Source organism: Musa acuminata, chromosome BXJ3-6 (assembly GCF_036884655.1).
Source record: "Musa acuminata AAA Group cultivar baxijiao chromosome BXJ3-6, Cavendish_Baxijiao_AAA, whole genome shotgun sequence".
NCBI classification, from domain to species: domain Eukaryota; kingdom Viridiplantae; phylum Streptophyta; class Magnoliopsida; order Zingiberales; family Musaceae; genus Musa; species Musa acuminata.
This window is the reverse complement of record NC_088354.1, coordinates 38,457,604-38,475,893: the sequence shown is the minus strand read 5'-3', so window position 1 is coordinate 38,475,893 and position 18,290 is coordinate 38,457,604. Positions and strand designations below refer to the sequence as shown.

Genomic DNA, 18,290 nt, shown 5'->3' with positions numbered 1-18,290 from the left:
TGCGTCTAGTTGTCATATGCTTGGCAGTCTAGTCTAACGATTCTTATTTATCTATGATAAATAATCACAATCCTTGTCGGTGACTTTCTCTATCCTCCCCTTGTTGTCTATGTCTTTGTGCAAGGGTTGATCGATCGACTAAACAATCGAGAGGATTGATCGATGGACTAAATAATCGGGCACTCATAGTAATAACACGACTAGGGTTGGGTGTGATTAAAAAATTTTAAATAGTAAAATGATATATTTAAACTTAGGATGCTCGTCGGAAAAATCAGTATTTTTTTTCGAAAATTTGCCCCTTTTTTTTTTTAAAATTGCCGTTTATATATTATTTATTCTTATATTTACACTTTTTTTCGTTTTTCTTCTTTATTATTACAGAAAAAAGGGGGTTTGGTGGACCCCTACGCGGTCCCCACCCCCACCCCCACCCCCCACTCTCTCTCTCTCTCTCTCTCCTCTGCTCTGCTCTGCTCTGCTTTCTCGGCCACTGAGATCCTCCTCCACCTCTCTCTGTCTATCTGCATGAACTCCCACAAGCCCGATCATCCCAAGATCCTGGTCTGATGAGCTCTACAACAAGATCTATTGCTGAGCAGAACCCGTAGCCCCACTTCTCGGCCTCAGGTGCCCCGAATCGCCTCGATTTCTCTTCAATTATTGCCTGTTTCACATGCCTCTTGCTCGATGAATATATATCGACGTTGTTCGATCTGTTTTGGCAATCGGTTGCTCGGTTACAGCTTTCTCGGTCTTTCTTTCACGAGAAAGTATTTCTTTTACCTTCTGGTTTGCCTCCCACTGACAGATTGGTTTTTACAGAGAGGTCGAGGTCTTGTTATTGAGGATTTTTGGTCGTGAGTTGCCTACTCTTTATTAGGTTCGTCTTTACTATTATATGCTGGTTCTTGTGACGACGAATGATTTTTGCGAGATTCCAATCTGTTGCTTCGATTTCGAAAGTTGTGCAAGGCTATCGATCAGTTCTATGCCATGGATTTCACCTTCTCTGTTGGTTGGATTTGTTCCTGTGTCACCATTGAATTCGAAAAAGAAGCACTTTATCTTACTCGAGATTGGCTTCGGCCGTGTTGGCTATCCATTTTTCTTAGTGGGATAACTACGTTTCTATCACATTCATTGTTCGTGATTCCACTTCGAACACACATCTCGTTTAGTTACTTTGTATTAGATCTTTTCTGCAATCTGCACGATGTCCGCCCATTTGAAAGGTCCATTTTCACGCCTATCTATCTTGATGAAGTTCATCATGGGATTCCGGAATAGGTTTCTGATTGAAGTATAATAGAAGTGGTGTAGGATTAAGATAATTGTTCTTTTGACTTGTTTGATGCGTCTTGGATGCGATGTTGCATGATGAAGTCTCGGATAAAATGGTTTTGGTGAAGGCTTGCGCAGTCGGTTTCAGTATATGGATGTTGAATGTCATATTTGATTTTGGATTTCATTGGTTCTGATCCGCAGTAAATGGATGTTGAATGTCATCTTTGATTCTGGATTTCATCCGTGTTGAATGGATGTTGAATGTCATCTTTGATTTTGGATTTCATTGGTTTTGATTTGCTGTAACTCTCCGACCTGAACTACTGCATAAGTAGAAATTGTTCTTCTTTGATCCGTCTCTCTGGAGGCCTATTAGAGCATCCTTCTTTGCTTTAGATGGCTGATGGCCTTCTACACAACTATGTCATTAAATATTGTTTCCGCAGAATCATAGCTTACGATATGCTGGAAACTATGTACAGACTTGTGGGTTCTTGATCTCGAAGGAATGGGGGCTACAAACTCAAGGATTGAAGAAGACAAGGCCCTTACACTATGTAGAGAGAGGAAGAGGCTTGTGAGACAGGCTCTGGACGAAAGATGCTCACTTGCAGCTGCTCATGTTTCTTATATTAGGTCCCTCAGAGAGACTGGAATTGCACTTCGAGAATTTGTAGAGACTGAAGCTCCCAATGAGTCTTCCCATTTTACACCAACATCTGCAACACCTGAGCCTCTTGCTCTGACTGATACTCCGAAGCACATTGTGTCACAATCAGATGAAATTCCATCCTCTGAAACTCCCCCCACACATTCTGGGACAACATGGGATTTTTTTTCCCCTTCTCATCCTATTGACAACCAGCTTTCATTTCAAAATGGGAGAGGATTGAACCGTGGCTTTGATAATGCTGATGAAATCAGACGCCTCAGGGAAGAGGAGGGCATTCCAGAACTGGAAGAAGATGGAGACAGAGCCTCCACAAATGAAGAGAATGACTTGGACTCAGAAGATGATTTTGACCACCCATCCAGTGAACCCTTAGTACAAATGTTTGAAAATCGAAATCTCATTTCAGAACATCTATTAAAAAGCGAGTCCGCAGCCATTCAATCTGAGAAAGATATTGTTTCTGAAACTAAACATCAAAATGGGGATGATATGAAGCTCACAAATGATATCAGTGAGACCGATGAAATGACGCCAACAAAGGCAGCATCTTATATAGTCGCAATTTCTATGAATGGAAAGGGCAAAGAAACTGATCCAGAAACTAAGAATGAGGCAAGAGATCTTTTGTCATGCATGTTAGAAATTGCAGATCTATTTCTGAAAGCTTCTGAATCTGGTAAAGAAATTCCAATGATGCTGGAGGCAAACAAAGTGCAATTTCGACCTTTATTTGCTGAAGAAAAAGGTAACACAATAGTAAATTTTATAGAGTTTCTACTTACCATTGCACGGGAAAAAGATCCAACCAAAGGTTATGCTGCAGAGTAGCATCAAACATCTCCCAGGCCAGATATGTAATTGTCCAAGGCTTCTATCTGTAGATGTGCATGCCTATGCATGTTAACACTTTCATTGATTTTTTTTTCCTGGTTATCCTTTGCATAGAATTACCCAAATAGACCCATAATGCTAAATGTGTTATTTGACTTCCTTGCATAATGTATCACCTTCTCCTTTTCATAATATAACTAAGGAATTTACAATCAAATCTCTTATGCAGCTCACGCATCGAAGGTATCTGCATTCATCATGAGCTACTTTGCTTGTTGTAAAGAAGAAACACCTCATCCTCAGGGTAGGTCTACCTCGCTTCCTTTACAATATTGTTCCTGTACTTGAGCATTGTTCTTCTCATCTATAACTGTTAAATTTGAAATCAGAGTCAAACTGTTATTCTAAGGTACATGATCGGGCAGAGTTAATGAGTTCTAGTTCTGATTGTGATTTCGGACATTTAATAGTTGTAGACATGTTATCCATAAGATTTCTGTCCACGTTGGTATTTGTGTGTGTTTTTGTTGGAGGGAATCTTGAGTAAAAGAAAGCTTTTGTGATTATGAAGCTTTTAATATCTTGAGTTCTTTTGGTGATCATGAAGCTTCTAACCTCTAGAATTTGTATTGCAGTTTCTGCTACAAATGAGGTGAAGTACTTAACATGGCATAGTTCAGTGTCATCACTCTCCTCATCATCCAGGAATTTTCTTGGTACAACAATGAAAGATGATACAGAGGAACCAAGCAGTAATCTCTTCAATAGCATATGCATGAATTCAGGTAGCCATGCCTCGACATTAGATAGGCTATACGCATGGGAAAGAAAACTTTATGATGAAATTAAGGTTGGTTAGTCATTTAAACCTTATACGCTTATAGGAATTCATTATTTATTTTTTTGTCTTATATCCCTTGTCTGTTTATCTTGGGTAATTAAATCAATATCTGAGTAGTTAATTTAGAGTACTAGAAATGAGTACAAGGGAAAGAATTGATGTTCCTAATCATCAAAAAGAATATTGTACAATGGTTTGATACAGGACCATCGAATTTGCGTTTTTTGACTGCATATAATTGGTATTTAATAATCAACATATCATAATTGGTCAATGTATACTGGGGGCTTGTGGTTTGCACTATGGACCAGCACATTTTACTAGAGGCTTGAATTCTGTACTCTATTGCTAATTGTATCCTTTTCCAAAATCAAAGGGGATTCTGGTATGTGCTCATATTCGTGAATTAATATCTGTTTCATTGATTGAGTCTATAATTTACTTCCTCCTTTTTTTTTTCTTAATTATTACATATTCAGTGGCATCAGCATACCTCAAATGCCTAATAATTTATTTGTATCAGCATACTGGAATAGACTCTATTCCATAAAGGAAAGATTGTGTTGAATGATATCATTCAGAGCTATCATCTGTTTAAGCATCCTGCTTAGAATTACATATTTGACGTAATGGTATATCTCATCTCTAACTAACAATTGCAGTTCTTCTATCAGCGTTGTTACTTATTGTTGTCATTAATTCTTTTTTGTGAAGAAATTTTGTTACTTGGATGTTGTTTGTTCATAAAGATGTTCCAAGACAGTAACCGTCCATAATGATCCAGCACATTTCTTTTGTTTGGCCCATAATTTCCTTGTTCTGGGACCTGTATATTTTTCCTCTTGAGTTTAATTGCACTGCTCTTGCAACTTTCTATCAGCTGTCTGATTAACTGCTATTGCAGACAATATCTAACCATTTTTCTTTTGTATATTTCAGGCATGTGGTATTTTACGGAGGGATTATGGCATGAAGTGTAGGCTGTTGAGGCATAGAGAGTCCCAAGGAGAAAATCGAATAAAAATTGATAAATCACGTGCTGCTGTTAAGGACCTTCATTCGAGAATTCATGTCGCAATCCAGAGTATCGATTCAATATCAAAGAAAATAGAGGGGATAAGGGACAAGGAGCTCCAACCACAGTTGGAGGAGTTAATTGGAGGGTATAATTCTTTTACCATCATTCATTATTATAATCATTGCTTGCCACACATGAACATGTAAGATATTCGTATTGGCACTTCCATAGTTTGTTATGTACACTTAATTGCACAAGTGTCATACTCTTTCACCAGAATCAACTCTAATCATTCACAGTACTTAAAAGTTGATGTGCTTAAAGTCTCAGCTGACCCCTGATCAAAATAGATCCAGATGGGCTTCAATATGCTGGTCACAGTCAAATTAGCCTGTTTTGACTGATCATAGCCACAGACCAACCTATCAAAGGAGGATCTCCCTGATGTGAAACTCCATATTCAACCAATTATTTTGGTTTTACAGGCTCACCCTCCCTCTCTCCTCTAAAATCCACCATGATTTTAGGTGTTTTTCAAGTATGTTGATCTTGATAATTGTGTTACTTGGGTTTCTTCTTTCCTTGTAGAAAGATGCTACTTTTTCTAGATGACCAGGTTAACTGTCTTTTAAGGACCCGATATCTTTTATATGGCAAGAGAACTTTCATGGAGACAATTTTCTTGTAGAACCATATCATAGAGAAAAAAATGGGGTCACAAATGAGGTGAGCCTGCACAACATGTGTGGCTGTTTTCTTTGTAGCCTTCTTTCAGTGATGCGCTTATTTATTACTTGCGAAACAAAACAACTGATGAAATTTTCTTTTACATATTGGACCTGCATCTTTATCTAGTTGTCTGATACTATACATTCTTTTCATGTCTGTGACAATTTGCAAATGATTTCCAATTCCTCTGAATCGTTAGGTAATCGCATTTACTTTTTCTGATAGTTGCCTCGTGTGATGTTCTTGAACCTTTGTTCCTTGAATTTGGTTGACTAATATATGTTGCCTCTTGTTGCATGCAGCTTAACTAAAATGTGGAGAACGATGCTCGACTATCACAACCGTCAGTACAACATTATCATGTCAGTTAGCGACAATGGGAACACCAAAGTTTCAGTTAGGTCCGAGTCGCAGCATCAGGCCGCTGACCTCGAGTTTGAGCTGAATGCACTGAGTTCAAATTTCACAGGATGGATGTCAGCACACAAATCCTATGTTCAAGCAATCAATGGATGGCTTCTCAAGTGCATAGACTCAACAGTAAAACAGAACAAGTCATCTAGAAGAAAGGCCCAGCGGTTCTCTCTGAAAATAGACTTGGCTCCCCCCATCTTTGTTACTTGCCAAAATTGGTTGGATCTACTAGAAGTACTGTCGACTGAGGGCGTGGTTTCTGCTGTAAAAGATCTGGTAAATGCGACGACCCATTTCTTGCCTCACCAAGAGAAGGGTCATGGGACTTCAAAGTCATCTTTCTCGTTGCCGCGGAATGATGAATCAGGAGAACATGTTCTTGCAAATGATCCCTCTGTTGATTGGAGTCTGAATTATGACCACCTGCAATCAGCCCTCAAAATCTTCTTGGATAGCCTGAAGGCTTTTGCAGCGTCATCGGTTTCAAAGTATGAAGCTCTCCAGGTATCGATTAAAAAAGCTAAAGAGCTTTATGAAGGAAAAGCAGAAAAGCAGGTTTAGGGAATAAAATCAGCCATGTCTTCGGCCACAAAACATCATAGTGTTGGTGATAAAACCACCTTAATAAATAAGTTGGTGGAATGAAGCTTTTGAAGTATATATATATATATATATATATATATATATATATATATATATATATATATATATATATATATATATATTGGAGGGTGCCTTGTACATCTTTTTTGGGAATAAAGGGGCTGTTAATGGTGTTCATGTAAGTAGGATTTAGCCGTATGCAGATGATTTATGTACAATGTAATGAAGGTTAGCTGGAATTAGGAAATGCAAGGCAAGAGGTTATTAATACAGTTTACCAGATGTTCCGATGATGATGAGTGAAGAACCATCATGATGAGATTATCAAGTTATACTGCAAAGCTTATCTTTCAAACGATGTTTATGCTTACTTACTGGATTTGGATTGAGAAGGGCCAGCTGGCATGTGATTCATAACATAGATTCTGTCTTTCTCTCTCTCTCTCTCTCTCGAGTAATACTGCAATGCTTGTCTTCAAAAAGATGTTTATGCTACTTGTTGGACTTGAACTGAGAAGGGCCAGCTTGCTGGCATGTGAATCACAACATATATGCTGTGTTTTATCATCTCTCTCTCTCTCTCTCTCTCTCTCTCTCACACACACACACATTTGAGGACATTAGCAGACAAGCTGGTCTATTGCAGTGGTCACTTAAATTTGTGATGTATTGATGTACATGATTGTTACAAAATAATCCAAATCCAAAAATATCCATAATTCCTTTCTTCATGTAAATGCTTTTGATGAAAAAAAAAGGGAAGACTTACTTTATGGAGTCATGGAAAAGCAAATCAGTTTGTTGCCACCAATCAACAGTGGTTCCTTTTTTTCTTTTTTGTGGTAAATTACAAATATATGGATTATCCAATGAACTAGTGTTTATATACCTCATCAGTCTTAAACAAAGTTCCACAATGATCTCTTTTTGCCATATACAAGGGAATCAAAAGCTCATATGCTTGAATTCTTCATATATATATATATATATATATATATATATATATATATATATATATATATATATATATATATGTGTGTGTGTGTGTGTTCCAAGGAGTTGCAACTTGCTACCCTCATCAGTCTTAAAATAATAAGGTGGTCTTTGTTATGTTAAGCTGCTGCTCTCATGCACCTGCTCAACTACTTCCAAGCATCATAAAGTTTTGATTTCCTCAAGAGGTCATGAAGCTTGACTTGGACACATCACTGAATTAAACCATAATGAGGCTTTTTTGCATGCTCTAATTACCAATAATAAAAGATATGATCCAGTTGAAGCTACAAATCTAATTGAGGTTGACCTCATTATAGAGTTCTCTTCTTCTTATGATTAATTGTTTTTATGCTTTCTCCCAAGTCTACGTTCATGTCTGCTTCCACCAACGGGTCAAATTTGCCATGCGGAAGAGGCTAAAAGAAGTTGACGAAAGACTGTTTTCTGGCCACAAGTTTCACAATCTGAGTCACTCTCGCCATAGAAATCAGCAGATTTATACGGTGTCATCAGTCCACAGTATACAGTATCATACCATACCGATATAAAGGGATTATACCGTTTGGTATACAATATCATATCGTATCATACCGAGCGAAGGTATGGTACGATATTTCAATCCTTGACTATAAATATAGGTAATTTACATCAGTGTTCTAAAAATAAAATAATATATAAACTATATCTATTTAGCATCACTTTTGTTGCACTGTCAACAGTCATATGATACATCATCTGATGTTAATGTATTAACAATAAGATGTTGTAGCTGTCCTAATGAAGATACATCATCTGATGTTAATGTATTAACAATAAGATATTGCAGCTGTCCTAATGAATCCAAAGACCATCAAGGAGTCAATGCATATAATATGTGATTGGGTCATTGCACCAAATTCTACATAACTATTCCATTGACCGAGTACTCGTGCAGATGACATGGCTCACTGCAAGTGCTGGGAAACCATGTGGAAGAAGCTAAGCTAAAGAATGAATCAAGTTTTTGTTCCATCTACTAATTTTGGTCACCAACAAACCAATATAGTTAAAAGATTTTATGTGGAAGATTAGTAGTTCTCAATGTGAGGTGGGAGAGACAGGCCAAAACTTCAAGGAGACATTTCAACTGCAATCTACTAGTTGGTCAGAAAGAGATGACTAAGCAATTTCATGCCAGAGTTGGATCAAGGATCAAAAATAAAAAAAAGAAACAGAGTCGAAATGACCTCGCATGAACGAGAAAAGATCAAGAGAATCCTGAATTGTTGAGAAATTTTTCATGTCCAATGATCACGGAACTCAAAAGAGAGACAAGAAAGAAGAAGACCTTATTGGCCTGTGGGTGTCCTAAGAAGTGTTTGCCACAATGAAACACAGAGAACAAGTTTCCACATACCAAACAACTACAGCAACTTCCTTTCAGTAAGAAACAGTGATAACATAGGCAATAGAGATGTCAGCACTCACAGCTAATGGGTTGATTCCTGCATTGCATCAATGATTATTACTGTACATATACTCATAAGAAGAAAGAAAAGATCATGGCTGACAATTTACTACTAATGATCTGTAACACTGCAGATATATGTGTTGAATTCTGCTCTGTAAAAGACTAGAAATGAACCATGGCAAACCTGCAATAGAGCTGATGCGGCACGGTGGAATTGGCTCAGAAACCATTTATCTCCATTAGGTAGATGCGTCGCTCAACCAATGACTTCACTGCAGCATCCAGTGGCCCTTCGAACGCCCCACGGATGAACGAATCACACTCTTCCCTGCCACTATTACCATCTGTGTCATCTGTGGCTGGGCTGATGGCCACCAGTGTAGCGCCCTGCATCGCCATCCCCTCGGGGAGCTCCAAGTACGGCGCATATCTTAGCTTCATGTTTGATGCGGGAAGATGAGTCCTAGTTGATGACGCCGAGGCCACCAATGGCTTCTCTCTGAACTCCTTCAGCTGCTCTATACCCATGCTCAGAGTTCCCTGTTCATCGGCATCGGTCAGGACCAAGCTCTCCAGTGTTGGGTGATCCTCGATGATCTCCTGGAGAAGGTAATGGCGCGTGGAAGCGGCAATCAGCGTGCCGATTGCCCAAACTACGCGCAGCTTGAGGCCTCCGTTCGTGTAGAACGACTCGGGCATGCTCCCGTCGTCCTCTGCCTTCCCTGCTCGGCCCGATGAAGGTGGCAGGCGATCCGTCGGTGTTCCTCCCAGAATGACACAGCTCTCGAGGGTGCTCCCGAACTCCGCCCTCCACCTCAGAAGGACCCCGTCCTCCGTTCTGACATCGCCGGCGGGGAGTTCGATCCGCAGGCGACGAACGTGTCGGAAGTTCTTGAGGACTTGTGCAGGGGAGCGGTGGGATACTTGTGGCAGGAAGCGTTTGCCACCGCAATGGGGGTTGTGGAGGTTGCGGATGGGTCTCAGGATGGCGAAGAGCATGAGCTTGAGGAAGTGGGAGAAGCACTTCCTTGGTCTGGGGAAAGAGAGGGTTAAGGATCTACAGGAATCGCCATCGACGGTGACGACACGGTCGATCTTGACGTAGACATCATCAACCAGGGGGACAAGAGAGCGGAAACGCCTCGACACCGCGGCGCAGAGGCCGAGGGACCGGGCGTCGGCGAGCTTGTTGAAGATGATGAGGATCAGGGGGTCGGGGATTCGATCGAATTGGTCGGGAAACCGAGATCGGCCAGCGCGGATTTGGGATCTGGATTTCATCTTCTCCAGGGTCGGATCTCAATCCCTTCTGCTTCCGATGCCTATCAGAAAATTCCGATTGCACAAGACAGATTAGATTTTTACCAGGCCTCGGTGATGCTCATGGATTCGTCGAGTTGCAGAAAAACCTCCAAACTCATCAAGGATCTGGAAAGAATCAAGAAACAAGAAAATGCTCATCGATCACACAAAGTTGTCCTTTCCAAGTAGAAGGACAACAAGAAAATATTATAACTCGATCTAAAGATTTGAAAACTACCAGCAAACTCCACGAAAAAAAGATAAACAGTGTAAAGAACCAAACTTTCGCGATCGACTCTAAATCCAATGACACGGATACTTCGAAGCAGAGAACTTTTAGCATATCGGACGAAAAAATTACCCGAAAAATCGCGCGTTTCCGCAGGCCGGAAAGCCCTCAACTGCAATCAAGACGTGGTCTTTCGCTGTGAAACTGCTCCCGCACCTACCGGAGGCCACTTCCCACCCCTCCCCCCCAACTCCGCCGTGGATTCAGTAAAAGCAAACCCGATCTACCCCTTAAATCTCTTCACAGATTTCGGAGACTAGGGCAGGCGATCGAGTGAGAGATCAGGCCTCTTCCAGCCAGGGAGACAACTGAAAGCCGCGATTGGTATTCGGGTAGGAAACGCCCGTCCATCGATCTCTCGGCTCCATATATAACGGTTCTTCTCTGCTGCGTTAACGGCGTCGTTGCGGGATCCGACGGGCCGTTATCTCGGGTGGTCTAGGATACCGTATAGGGATGCCGCTCGGATACTCATACGATACCTTGTAAGGATACCGTATCGCGGACGCCGTATCCTCGACACGTGTACAATTGTCTCATGTTGGGCCGGGCCCGGTCTGGGAAGCCTTATCGATACGAACCGGAATCAAGCCTGGGGCAAAGCTAGGCCCGTTACAAAAGAAACCCGGTCTAACGGCCCAAGCCACAATCGGTGGTATTCCCAAGGCCGAGACAAGTCAAACAAATGGACAACACTGTCGCCCTGATGACCCCAAAAGTCAAAAAGAACACTGGGTTGAGCTGTAAAGGGTACAAACCGCCGAAGAAGAGACTGCATTGACTTGGAGCTTCTGCATGGCACATCGTGGATTCCCCTGGAGTCACTTGGCAAGTTCCTTGAGTCAACACATCCCAAATGACCATTCTGGGGATCAAAGAACGGGGTCGAAGAGGTGATACCAAGTCAAACCGGAAGACTCCAACCGTTGTCAGAGCTCTTTGTGGAGGAACAATGAGTTTCCCAATACCGATCATAATATATTTGCACAGCGTTTGACTTGTGACATGTATAATAAGGTGGCTGGTGATATGGAAAACCACAACCTTTTTAACCTCTTCGGAGATGGACTTGAGAATGGTGCCAACAAAATGAAGTCAACGGTAGGTGGTGAGTTTGTTTCATTGCCTGGATCCAAGAGAACCGAGAGTCCTGTTTACTGGAGAAAACGATCTTGGCCGTCGGTAGCTGGCCTTCACCCTCCAGATCTTCCTGATCAACGGTGGAGATTTATCTAGTAAACCAACGAGCTGGTCTCACAGGAGCTGTTCCTGCGGGCACAGCCGCCATCCGTCCTCCGCGTTGCGTCGTGCCACGTATATATTTACGTAAGGTTACGTCAGCTTGGCAGGGGACGAGATCGCTCAGAATCCTGAGTGGCATGATGGTAATTAAGTTGGAATCTGACGACGATGGCTCCCCACAGCGACGTGGCTTCAAAACGTGTAGCAGAAAAGATGTGAGGATGGTAAACGAAAGCCTCCTATTGCTGAGCCGTGATGGGCCCCGCAACACGACATCAAGCGCGTGAAGGATGGAATTAAGAAGAGACCACGCTTGACGTTTCGTACCGAAGGCGGGACCCACTGAAGTCCCTCATGCGGGAGTCAGGTCCCTCGCAGACCTGGTGGGCCCAAAGGTGAGACCGGCGTGGTATCTTCGGTGGGCACCGGAGTTCAGGTGCGGAGGGAAGCACCCTCCGTGGGAAAGCGGTTCGGAACAACGCGGCGGCTTTGATCCCGGTGACTAGGACAGTGCTTGGAGAACCGTGCTCCGTGCTCGGTATCCGAATCTTCGCGAATCGTAAAGCAGCACACTGGACTGTGCTGCCCAGTGTGTACACTGCCCCCAACACGAAGCCGCGGTCGCCCGAGTACGGAGCCCGTGGATACACGTGGCCCGATCAACGCGGTTTGTCCGCCTCTCGCCCCACCACCACCGCCGCCTCATTAAAAATACCCTCCGAGTTGCTCCGCCATCCTCTTTATAACTCGCTCCCCCTCATCTTGTTCTTCTCACACCCTGTGATTGGCTTCGTTGTTTCTGCTCGTCCAACCGAGAAGAAGAAGAAGAGAGGAGAAGGAATAGTAGCTGATTGGTACTGCGACTATGGCGGAGAATTGCTCGGTTCTCGATACGTGGATGTACCGCTCCTACGCCTGCATCTCCGAGGCCGCCATCGAACGCGAGAACGACGCACTCACCAAAGCCCTCCAGATATCTCTGCTCGCAGATTCCTCCTCCTCCGCCGCCGCCGCCGCCATCCCCTCCCCTGAGTCCTTCTCCACCGCCACCTCTTCCCTCGTTTGTCTCCCCACCGCCGTCAGTCAGTGTCACCGCCTGGACCCGCGTGCCGGGAGGGTGGCGAAGAAGCGCAGGTCGCGGGCGTCGAAGCGCTCGCTCACCACCTACATCGCCGCCGACCCGACCAACTTCCGCGAGCTGGTCCAGCGGGCCACCGGAACTCGGGCTGGCGACTCGGCCGGGGAGCACCAGTATCCGGCGGCGGCCGTGCAGGGGAGCCGTCTTCTTCCGACGCTCGACACGTCGTCGTTCCTGCGCGACCGGGCCGATTTAGCCGGGCCGGATGTAGCCGCTTCGTTCGGGCCGGCGATGGATGTCCCGGTTCTTCCTGAGTTCGACCCGTTCTTTGTGGTGTCGAACTATCCCACGCTCGACTCGTGGGGCGTTATCTAAACATCTATTACCGTGGCTGTTTTAAATGACGTCCGATGACCATCGGACGGCTTTGGGCCACATTGCATATGTATATTTGTTCTCCTTGTTCCTCAGACTGCTAATGTTAGCTCTGTGTAGTTGATGTGTTTCGATGAGTAGATCTCAAATGATTCTGCGACTTCTCATAAGAGTCTCCCTCTATTCCGAAGGGGTCGGAGGAGGCTATTAATTCCTTACAGCCCTTAACTTATCCAATCACAAGAAAGGTATGGGATGGGTACACCATAAACGGGTACCGACTAAGAAAGAATGGCTTCGAAAGCCTTCCCTAAATTCTGCTCACCACAGGTGAGACTAATTACGAGAAAGTAGGAAACGTGCCCGTCACAGCCCGCGATACAAATCTAGATTCTTCCATACGGCCACAGAAGCTTGGTCATCTAACCGGTACACGGTGAGTCCACCGGCGAGTGTGGCGACTTCTCGCGGATTTAAATGGCGGGGAGGCAAAGCTTTCCATCGAAGCCAGAAAGTGTCGCTCGTCCTTCGTCTCGGTGCCTTCTCCTCAAGATCCTTGGCAGAATCGGCGAGCGCCACCGTCGAGATCTCGTGTGATGTGGTCTTCTTATCCGGTGATCCGGTAAGTTTGATTAGTTCGTTTTCAGATAGGATTCCGTGTCATATTTTGGTGGGATTGATCCGTATTTGTTTGTAGGGAGCAAGCTTGAAAGGTTTGGGACTAGGCTGGGTTTCGGCTACTATTAGTCAGATCTTGAGATGAACCTAAAGCATCATCAGATTTCCCCGGTCGCTTCATTAGGGCTTCTAAATGCAGAGTCCTCATGGTAAGCATCCAGTTGCGGTAAAGCCTTGCAATCAATACATCCAATCATTCGCATTCTATCCTCTATCATTATGCCACTTAACAGATTATATTATCTTAATGCTATATATGACAATTTGATGGCTTGTGAATGTTCCTTTTCCAATTGATCTATGAACTTAGGGGGAACACAAGGAACTGATGCTCTGTAACAAATTTGAGTAAATTATAGGGAGAGAATCAAAACAATTTCAATCAACGAAAATAAATCTATTTAAAAGAAGAGAAAAATGGTTGCAAGGCAGTGATGCATAGAGTTCATATACGAGCAATGTCAAAAGTTGAATGAGTTGATTTATTTCCATGGTTAACATTATGTTTGATGACATGGAATCGACCGAAATTAGAGGCATTCAAGTGATACAAGAACAAAATTTTCTTGAAATTAGCTCAAATATGAGTGATGGTGAAATCTGAATGAGTTAACTTTAAGCCACAAGAAACATAATGTTCAATGACAAGAAATCAACTAAATCCAGTGACATTCAACAAGTGAAACAAGGGCGACTGCTGTGACCTTTCCAACACCAAATGCCATAAGGTTATCTTATTTCTGACCTTTCCAACACTAAAATGCTGTATCATCATTGGGCACTTATTTAGATAACTGGCACATTGAAGCACCAGAAGAATGCCGACTATACTAGTTTTTTAGAGCAGACAGGTGCTAGCACAACAAGCATGGTAATAATTTTGGTTGGCTCTCGGAAGGAAGACTTACAGCTAGATGCCAAATTAAAAGGGTTAAAACACTTCAGCGTCCAGATATTCTATCCTTTTCAACTGTCTTCATATATTCCCTGCATTGAAGTATCAGAAGAAAGTGAAATCACTTTGAAAGATGATGATAAATCAAAATAATGTTGTTGTGTGGGACTTTTGATTTCTTATGCAGAAGTCTTCCATGATACATCAGAATTTCTAATGGCTCTTTTTGCTAGAATATGTAGATGTTTTACCAGAGAAACAATGTCAACAAAGGCAAGTATAGAAAGAAGTGCTCAAGTATTCATTCTTAACTAAAAAATGCTTAGTGTATATTGAACTCAGAAGAAAAGAAGATTTACCTGATCAGCATCTTTGGTTCGCTCTGCAGCAACCAGATGGAAATCTTTCTGATCAACGATTACTCGAGAAATGTGAACTAGTTCATTACTCCCATGTCCGTGGCACCATTCTTCCAGCAAGGGACAATTCAATACCTCCAGAACCTGAAGTGCAGGCGGCAGCTTATGATTTGGTGAGAACCAGATGCCAGGACATCTTCTGATTTTGAAGCGTTTGAGAAAGACAAGATTAAGCAGATGTAACTCCAAGAATGCAACATGGCTTGTGTTTTGCTGGCAGCTTGAAATATTAAACTCTCTGATTGCATGAAGATTTTCTAGCGGCAAGGATGCTAGGTCCTCGGATTCACAAATACTCAGGTCCTGAAGCCTGGAGATCAGATCTTGGGGCATGGAGGACCATATCATCTCATTACAACAGCCTTCCAACCTTGTAAGTGATGGTAGCATCGGGAGGGCCATCAGCTCTGGGCAGTGCCAAATTACCAAATTCACTAATGAAGGGAGGATGTGTGGCAGTCTCCTTAACTTAGGACAGTAATTCAACTCAAGATGACGAAGGCGAGGGAATGAACCATCCTCTACATAAGACCATTCCTGCCACCTGTACATACTTCTGAATTGAAGCGTCTCCAGAGAGGGAAACCCCTTAATCCTGATCATATCATCATGGCCACAAAACTCCTGACCTATGTTCTCTAAGCCTGATAACTCATTAAAAGCAAGGTGCCTGAGCAGTGGCAGCTGGCCTAGTGGTGGGAGGACTTCACATTTGCTGCAAAATTCAAGTTCAACAGAGGCTAAATTGGAAAAGGAAGCATCGCCCATCCAGTTGGGAAATTGCAAACTGTCGTAAGAACGCACAACCAGCTCCATCAGATTTGTATGAGGACGAAGTCTGTCAAAAACAGTCGTCTCCAAACCATTACATATTTCTTTAGGTACTGAGACTTGTACAACATTTTCTGTGGAAGTCTGAAGCTCATCATGCACGTTGCTTAATGATTGGTTATCCTCAACAACTCTGTCAAACAGGCTGAAATCAAATTCACCAAGGTTCCCATAGTCATAATTGTTGCCAGAGGACAGAATCAGTTTTGCAATGTGTCTTAGATCCTTTAAAGCATCCTCGACATAGTCTACACTTGCCACGTTGTGCAGTCCAGCAATCTCGAATTTTCCTCTGAGATTTACCAAGTCCTTCAGCTCCATTATTGCACAGTTTTGCTCTCCATGGTCAACATAAAATGTTGATAGTGTCTGAAGATTAGTCAACTTTCCAATTCCCTGTGGCATTGGAATAATTGAAACATATCTTGGCAGATAAAGATGACGCAGGTTGGTGACATTTGTTATGCTCTTGGGCAATTCTTCTAGTTTCTCACTATCTCTCAGGTCCAACGTCTGCAGATTGTAAAGACCACACAAAGATTCAGGTAATCTTCTAATTTTTGTATGTCTGAGACCAAGGTAGCGCAAATGTATAACGCTGTCGATTGATTCTGGCAAACTTACAATAGGGGTTTCACTCAGATCCAGAGTGCGCAAGAACTTCAAGCCAACAAAAAGGTCATTCGGCATACTCAAAGGTGAGCAAGCTTTGCTCCACACATAGTCAACATCACAAGTATCTAATACTCTATGCACAATTAGAAAGGTTCGTAAAACCCTGGGTCTGTTGCAGGAGCGAATGAATGGCCCAAGTTCTTCAGGACACAACGATAAATGTCTTGCTTCTGAGGTAACAAAGCTAAAATTCTCGTTCTTTATCCTACATATTTCCTTGCTTGCAATAGTTTGCACAAGATCATGAATTAGGTCATGCACAGTAAACACATGTTCATTAGCCCCTATTTGCTGAAAGAATGATCGTCTCAACAACTCATCGAAATACTCCACACCAATGTCTTCTGGGAGTTTTCGTCCCATAGGTTGGATAAAACCCTGGGCCATCCACAGCTGAACCAGTCGATCCTTCTTGAACAGGTATCCTTTGGGAAACAATGCGGTGTACGTGAAACATACCCTCAAACATGTAGGCAAACCATAGTAGCTTAGTCTAAGAGCTGATGAAACCACACCATCCAAACCAGTGGATTCCCAAACACCACTCTGCAAGATGGCATGCCATTTCTCCTCATTTTTCTCAGTGCATAGAAGTTTACCGATCATCTTAGCGGCCAATGGCATGCCTTTGAGTTTTTTTGTGAGCCTCTTCCCAATAGCAACTAAATTTAGGTTATCAGTAAGATTTTGGCTTCCAAACGCATGATGTTCAAACAACAATTGACACTCCTCTTCAGGTAATGGGCTGAGGTTGTAGGACAGCACCGTCTGTTAGATTATGTGGCCCTATTTAATTAGGTAAGATATATTATAGATATTATTAGATTCTGATTATGGTTATTGGCCAATAGAAAAGAAGTCCATATTAAAGTAGAATTCTTTAGGAGATAACCTTGATGGAAGGAACTCTCCTAATAACTTATCCTAGACCCTCTGCTCTCGCCTATAAATAGACAGGACCTCTAGGGGCTAAAGATATCATCATATATCATCTGATATATCATTTGTGCGCATCTGATAGATAAGACCTCTAGGGGTCAAGTGCGCATCTGAGTAGCATCTCAGTCAATTGAGAGATTAAGGTTTTTCTCTCAATTTGAGTCAAGTGAGAGATTAAGTTTTTCTCTCAATCTCCCTCTCCCTTAATCCCCTAATCCATCAATCTAGGTGGTCCTGTGAAAAGATAGGAAGAGAGGAGAAGGATCTAGTTTTTTTTGCAGATCCTTGCAGATTGATATTTCAGATCCGACGACGAAGTGCTTGTAGATCAGATAAGGTTTATTTCTTCTGAACAACAAGAAAGGTATGCATCGTAAAATTGTCAGATCTAATTTATTTGATTTCAATCTTGGTATAAAAGTTTTTTCGCATTATAGATAGCATGATTACAGATTTTATGCTAACAATTGGTATCAGAGCCAAGTTCTTGAGATCAAATATATTAGATCTATTATTGTTCTTTACGATGCTTGAATGATTCGTCGGATATTATTGATCTGTTTTCTTTCTATATGATTTGCTCTATTATTGATTATGAACAATATATAATTTTATGTTTGATCGATGAATTTACTGTTTATTATCATCGATGTTATTGAGATGACCATCTTTGTTGATCGTTGTCGTCAAAGGGCCGTGTACCACCCCGCAGCTGCGCATCACAC

At 42.4% G+C, this 18,290-nt stretch overlaps 4 protein-coding genes and 1 long non-coding RNA gene across 8 annotated transcripts; 2 read left to right on the top strand and 3 right to left on the bottom strand.

Moving 5' to 3' along the window:
* Positions 1-473: 473 nt before the first annotated feature.
* On the top strand, positions 474-6,963 carry LOC135581437 (protein ALTERED PHOSPHATE STARVATION RESPONSE 1-like). Of its 3 annotated transcripts, none has more exons than XM_065153535.1 (6): positions 474-630; positions 1,770-2,705; positions 3,021-3,095; positions 3,427-3,641; positions 4,572-4,795; positions 5,682-6,963. In XM_065153535.1, exons 2-6 carry the CDS (start codon positions 1,796-1,798, stop codon positions 6,352-6,354), a joined length of 2,097 nt encoding a protein of 698 aa, XP_065009607.1. In that variant the 5' UTR covers positions 474-630; positions 1,770-1,795; the 3' UTR covers positions 6,355-6,963. The 3 variants fall into 3 exon arrangements, with proteins under 3 accessions (XP_065009607.1, XP_065009608.1, XP_065009609.1); XM_065153536.1 differs by having other exon boundaries at positions 475-630; positions 1,734-2,705; XM_065153537.1 differs by lacking the exon at positions 474-630 and adding an exon at positions 658-883.
* Positions 6,964-8,855: 1,892 nt separating this feature from the next.
* Positions 8,856-10,758, bottom strand: LOC135639458 (F-box protein At5g46170-like). Of its 2 annotated transcripts, none has more exons than XM_065153215.1 (2): positions 10,506-10,758; positions 8,856-10,270 (listed from the first exon to the last, which is right to left on the bottom strand). In XM_065153215.1, exon 2 carries the CDS (start codon positions 10,121-10,123, stop codon positions 9,062-9,064), a length of 1,062 nt encoding a protein of 353 aa, XP_065009287.1. In that variant the 5' UTR covers positions 10,124-10,270; positions 10,506-10,758; the 3' UTR covers positions 8,856-9,061. The 2 variants fall into 2 exon arrangements, with proteins under 2 accessions (XP_065009287.1, XP_065009288.1); XM_065153216.1 differs by having other exon boundaries at positions 8,856-10,164.
* A 1,661-nt stretch (positions 10,759-12,419) lies between these two features.
* On the top strand, positions 12,420-13,262 carry LOC103989635 (calmodulin-binding protein 25). The gene has a single exon (XM_009408544.3). The coding sequence runs from the start codon at positions 12,541-12,543 to the stop codon at positions 13,126-13,128; it is 588 nt and encodes a 195-aa protein (XP_009406819.2). The 5' UTR covers positions 12,420-12,540; the 3' UTR covers positions 13,129-13,262.
* Positions 13,263-14,511: 1,249 nt separating this feature from the next.
* Positions 14,512-15,387, bottom strand: LOC135640053 (uncharacterized). Its single transcript, XR_010497142.1, has 2 exons — positions 15,061-15,387; positions 14,512-14,793 (listed from the first exon to the last, which is right to left on the bottom strand). It is a non-coding gene; the product is annotated as an uncharacterized LOC135640053 (long non-coding RNA).
* Positions 15,388-15,396: 9 nt separating this feature from the next.
* Positions 15,397-17,780, bottom strand: LOC135641466 (putative disease resistance RPP13-like protein 1; the record flags this gene model as incomplete). Its single annotated transcript, XM_065156828.1, has 1 exon — positions 15,397-17,780. A coding segment is annotated over exon 1 (1,854 nt), but the record flags the coding sequence as incomplete, so codon positions are not given.
* Between the last annotated feature and the right edge of the window lie 510 nt (positions 17,781-18,290).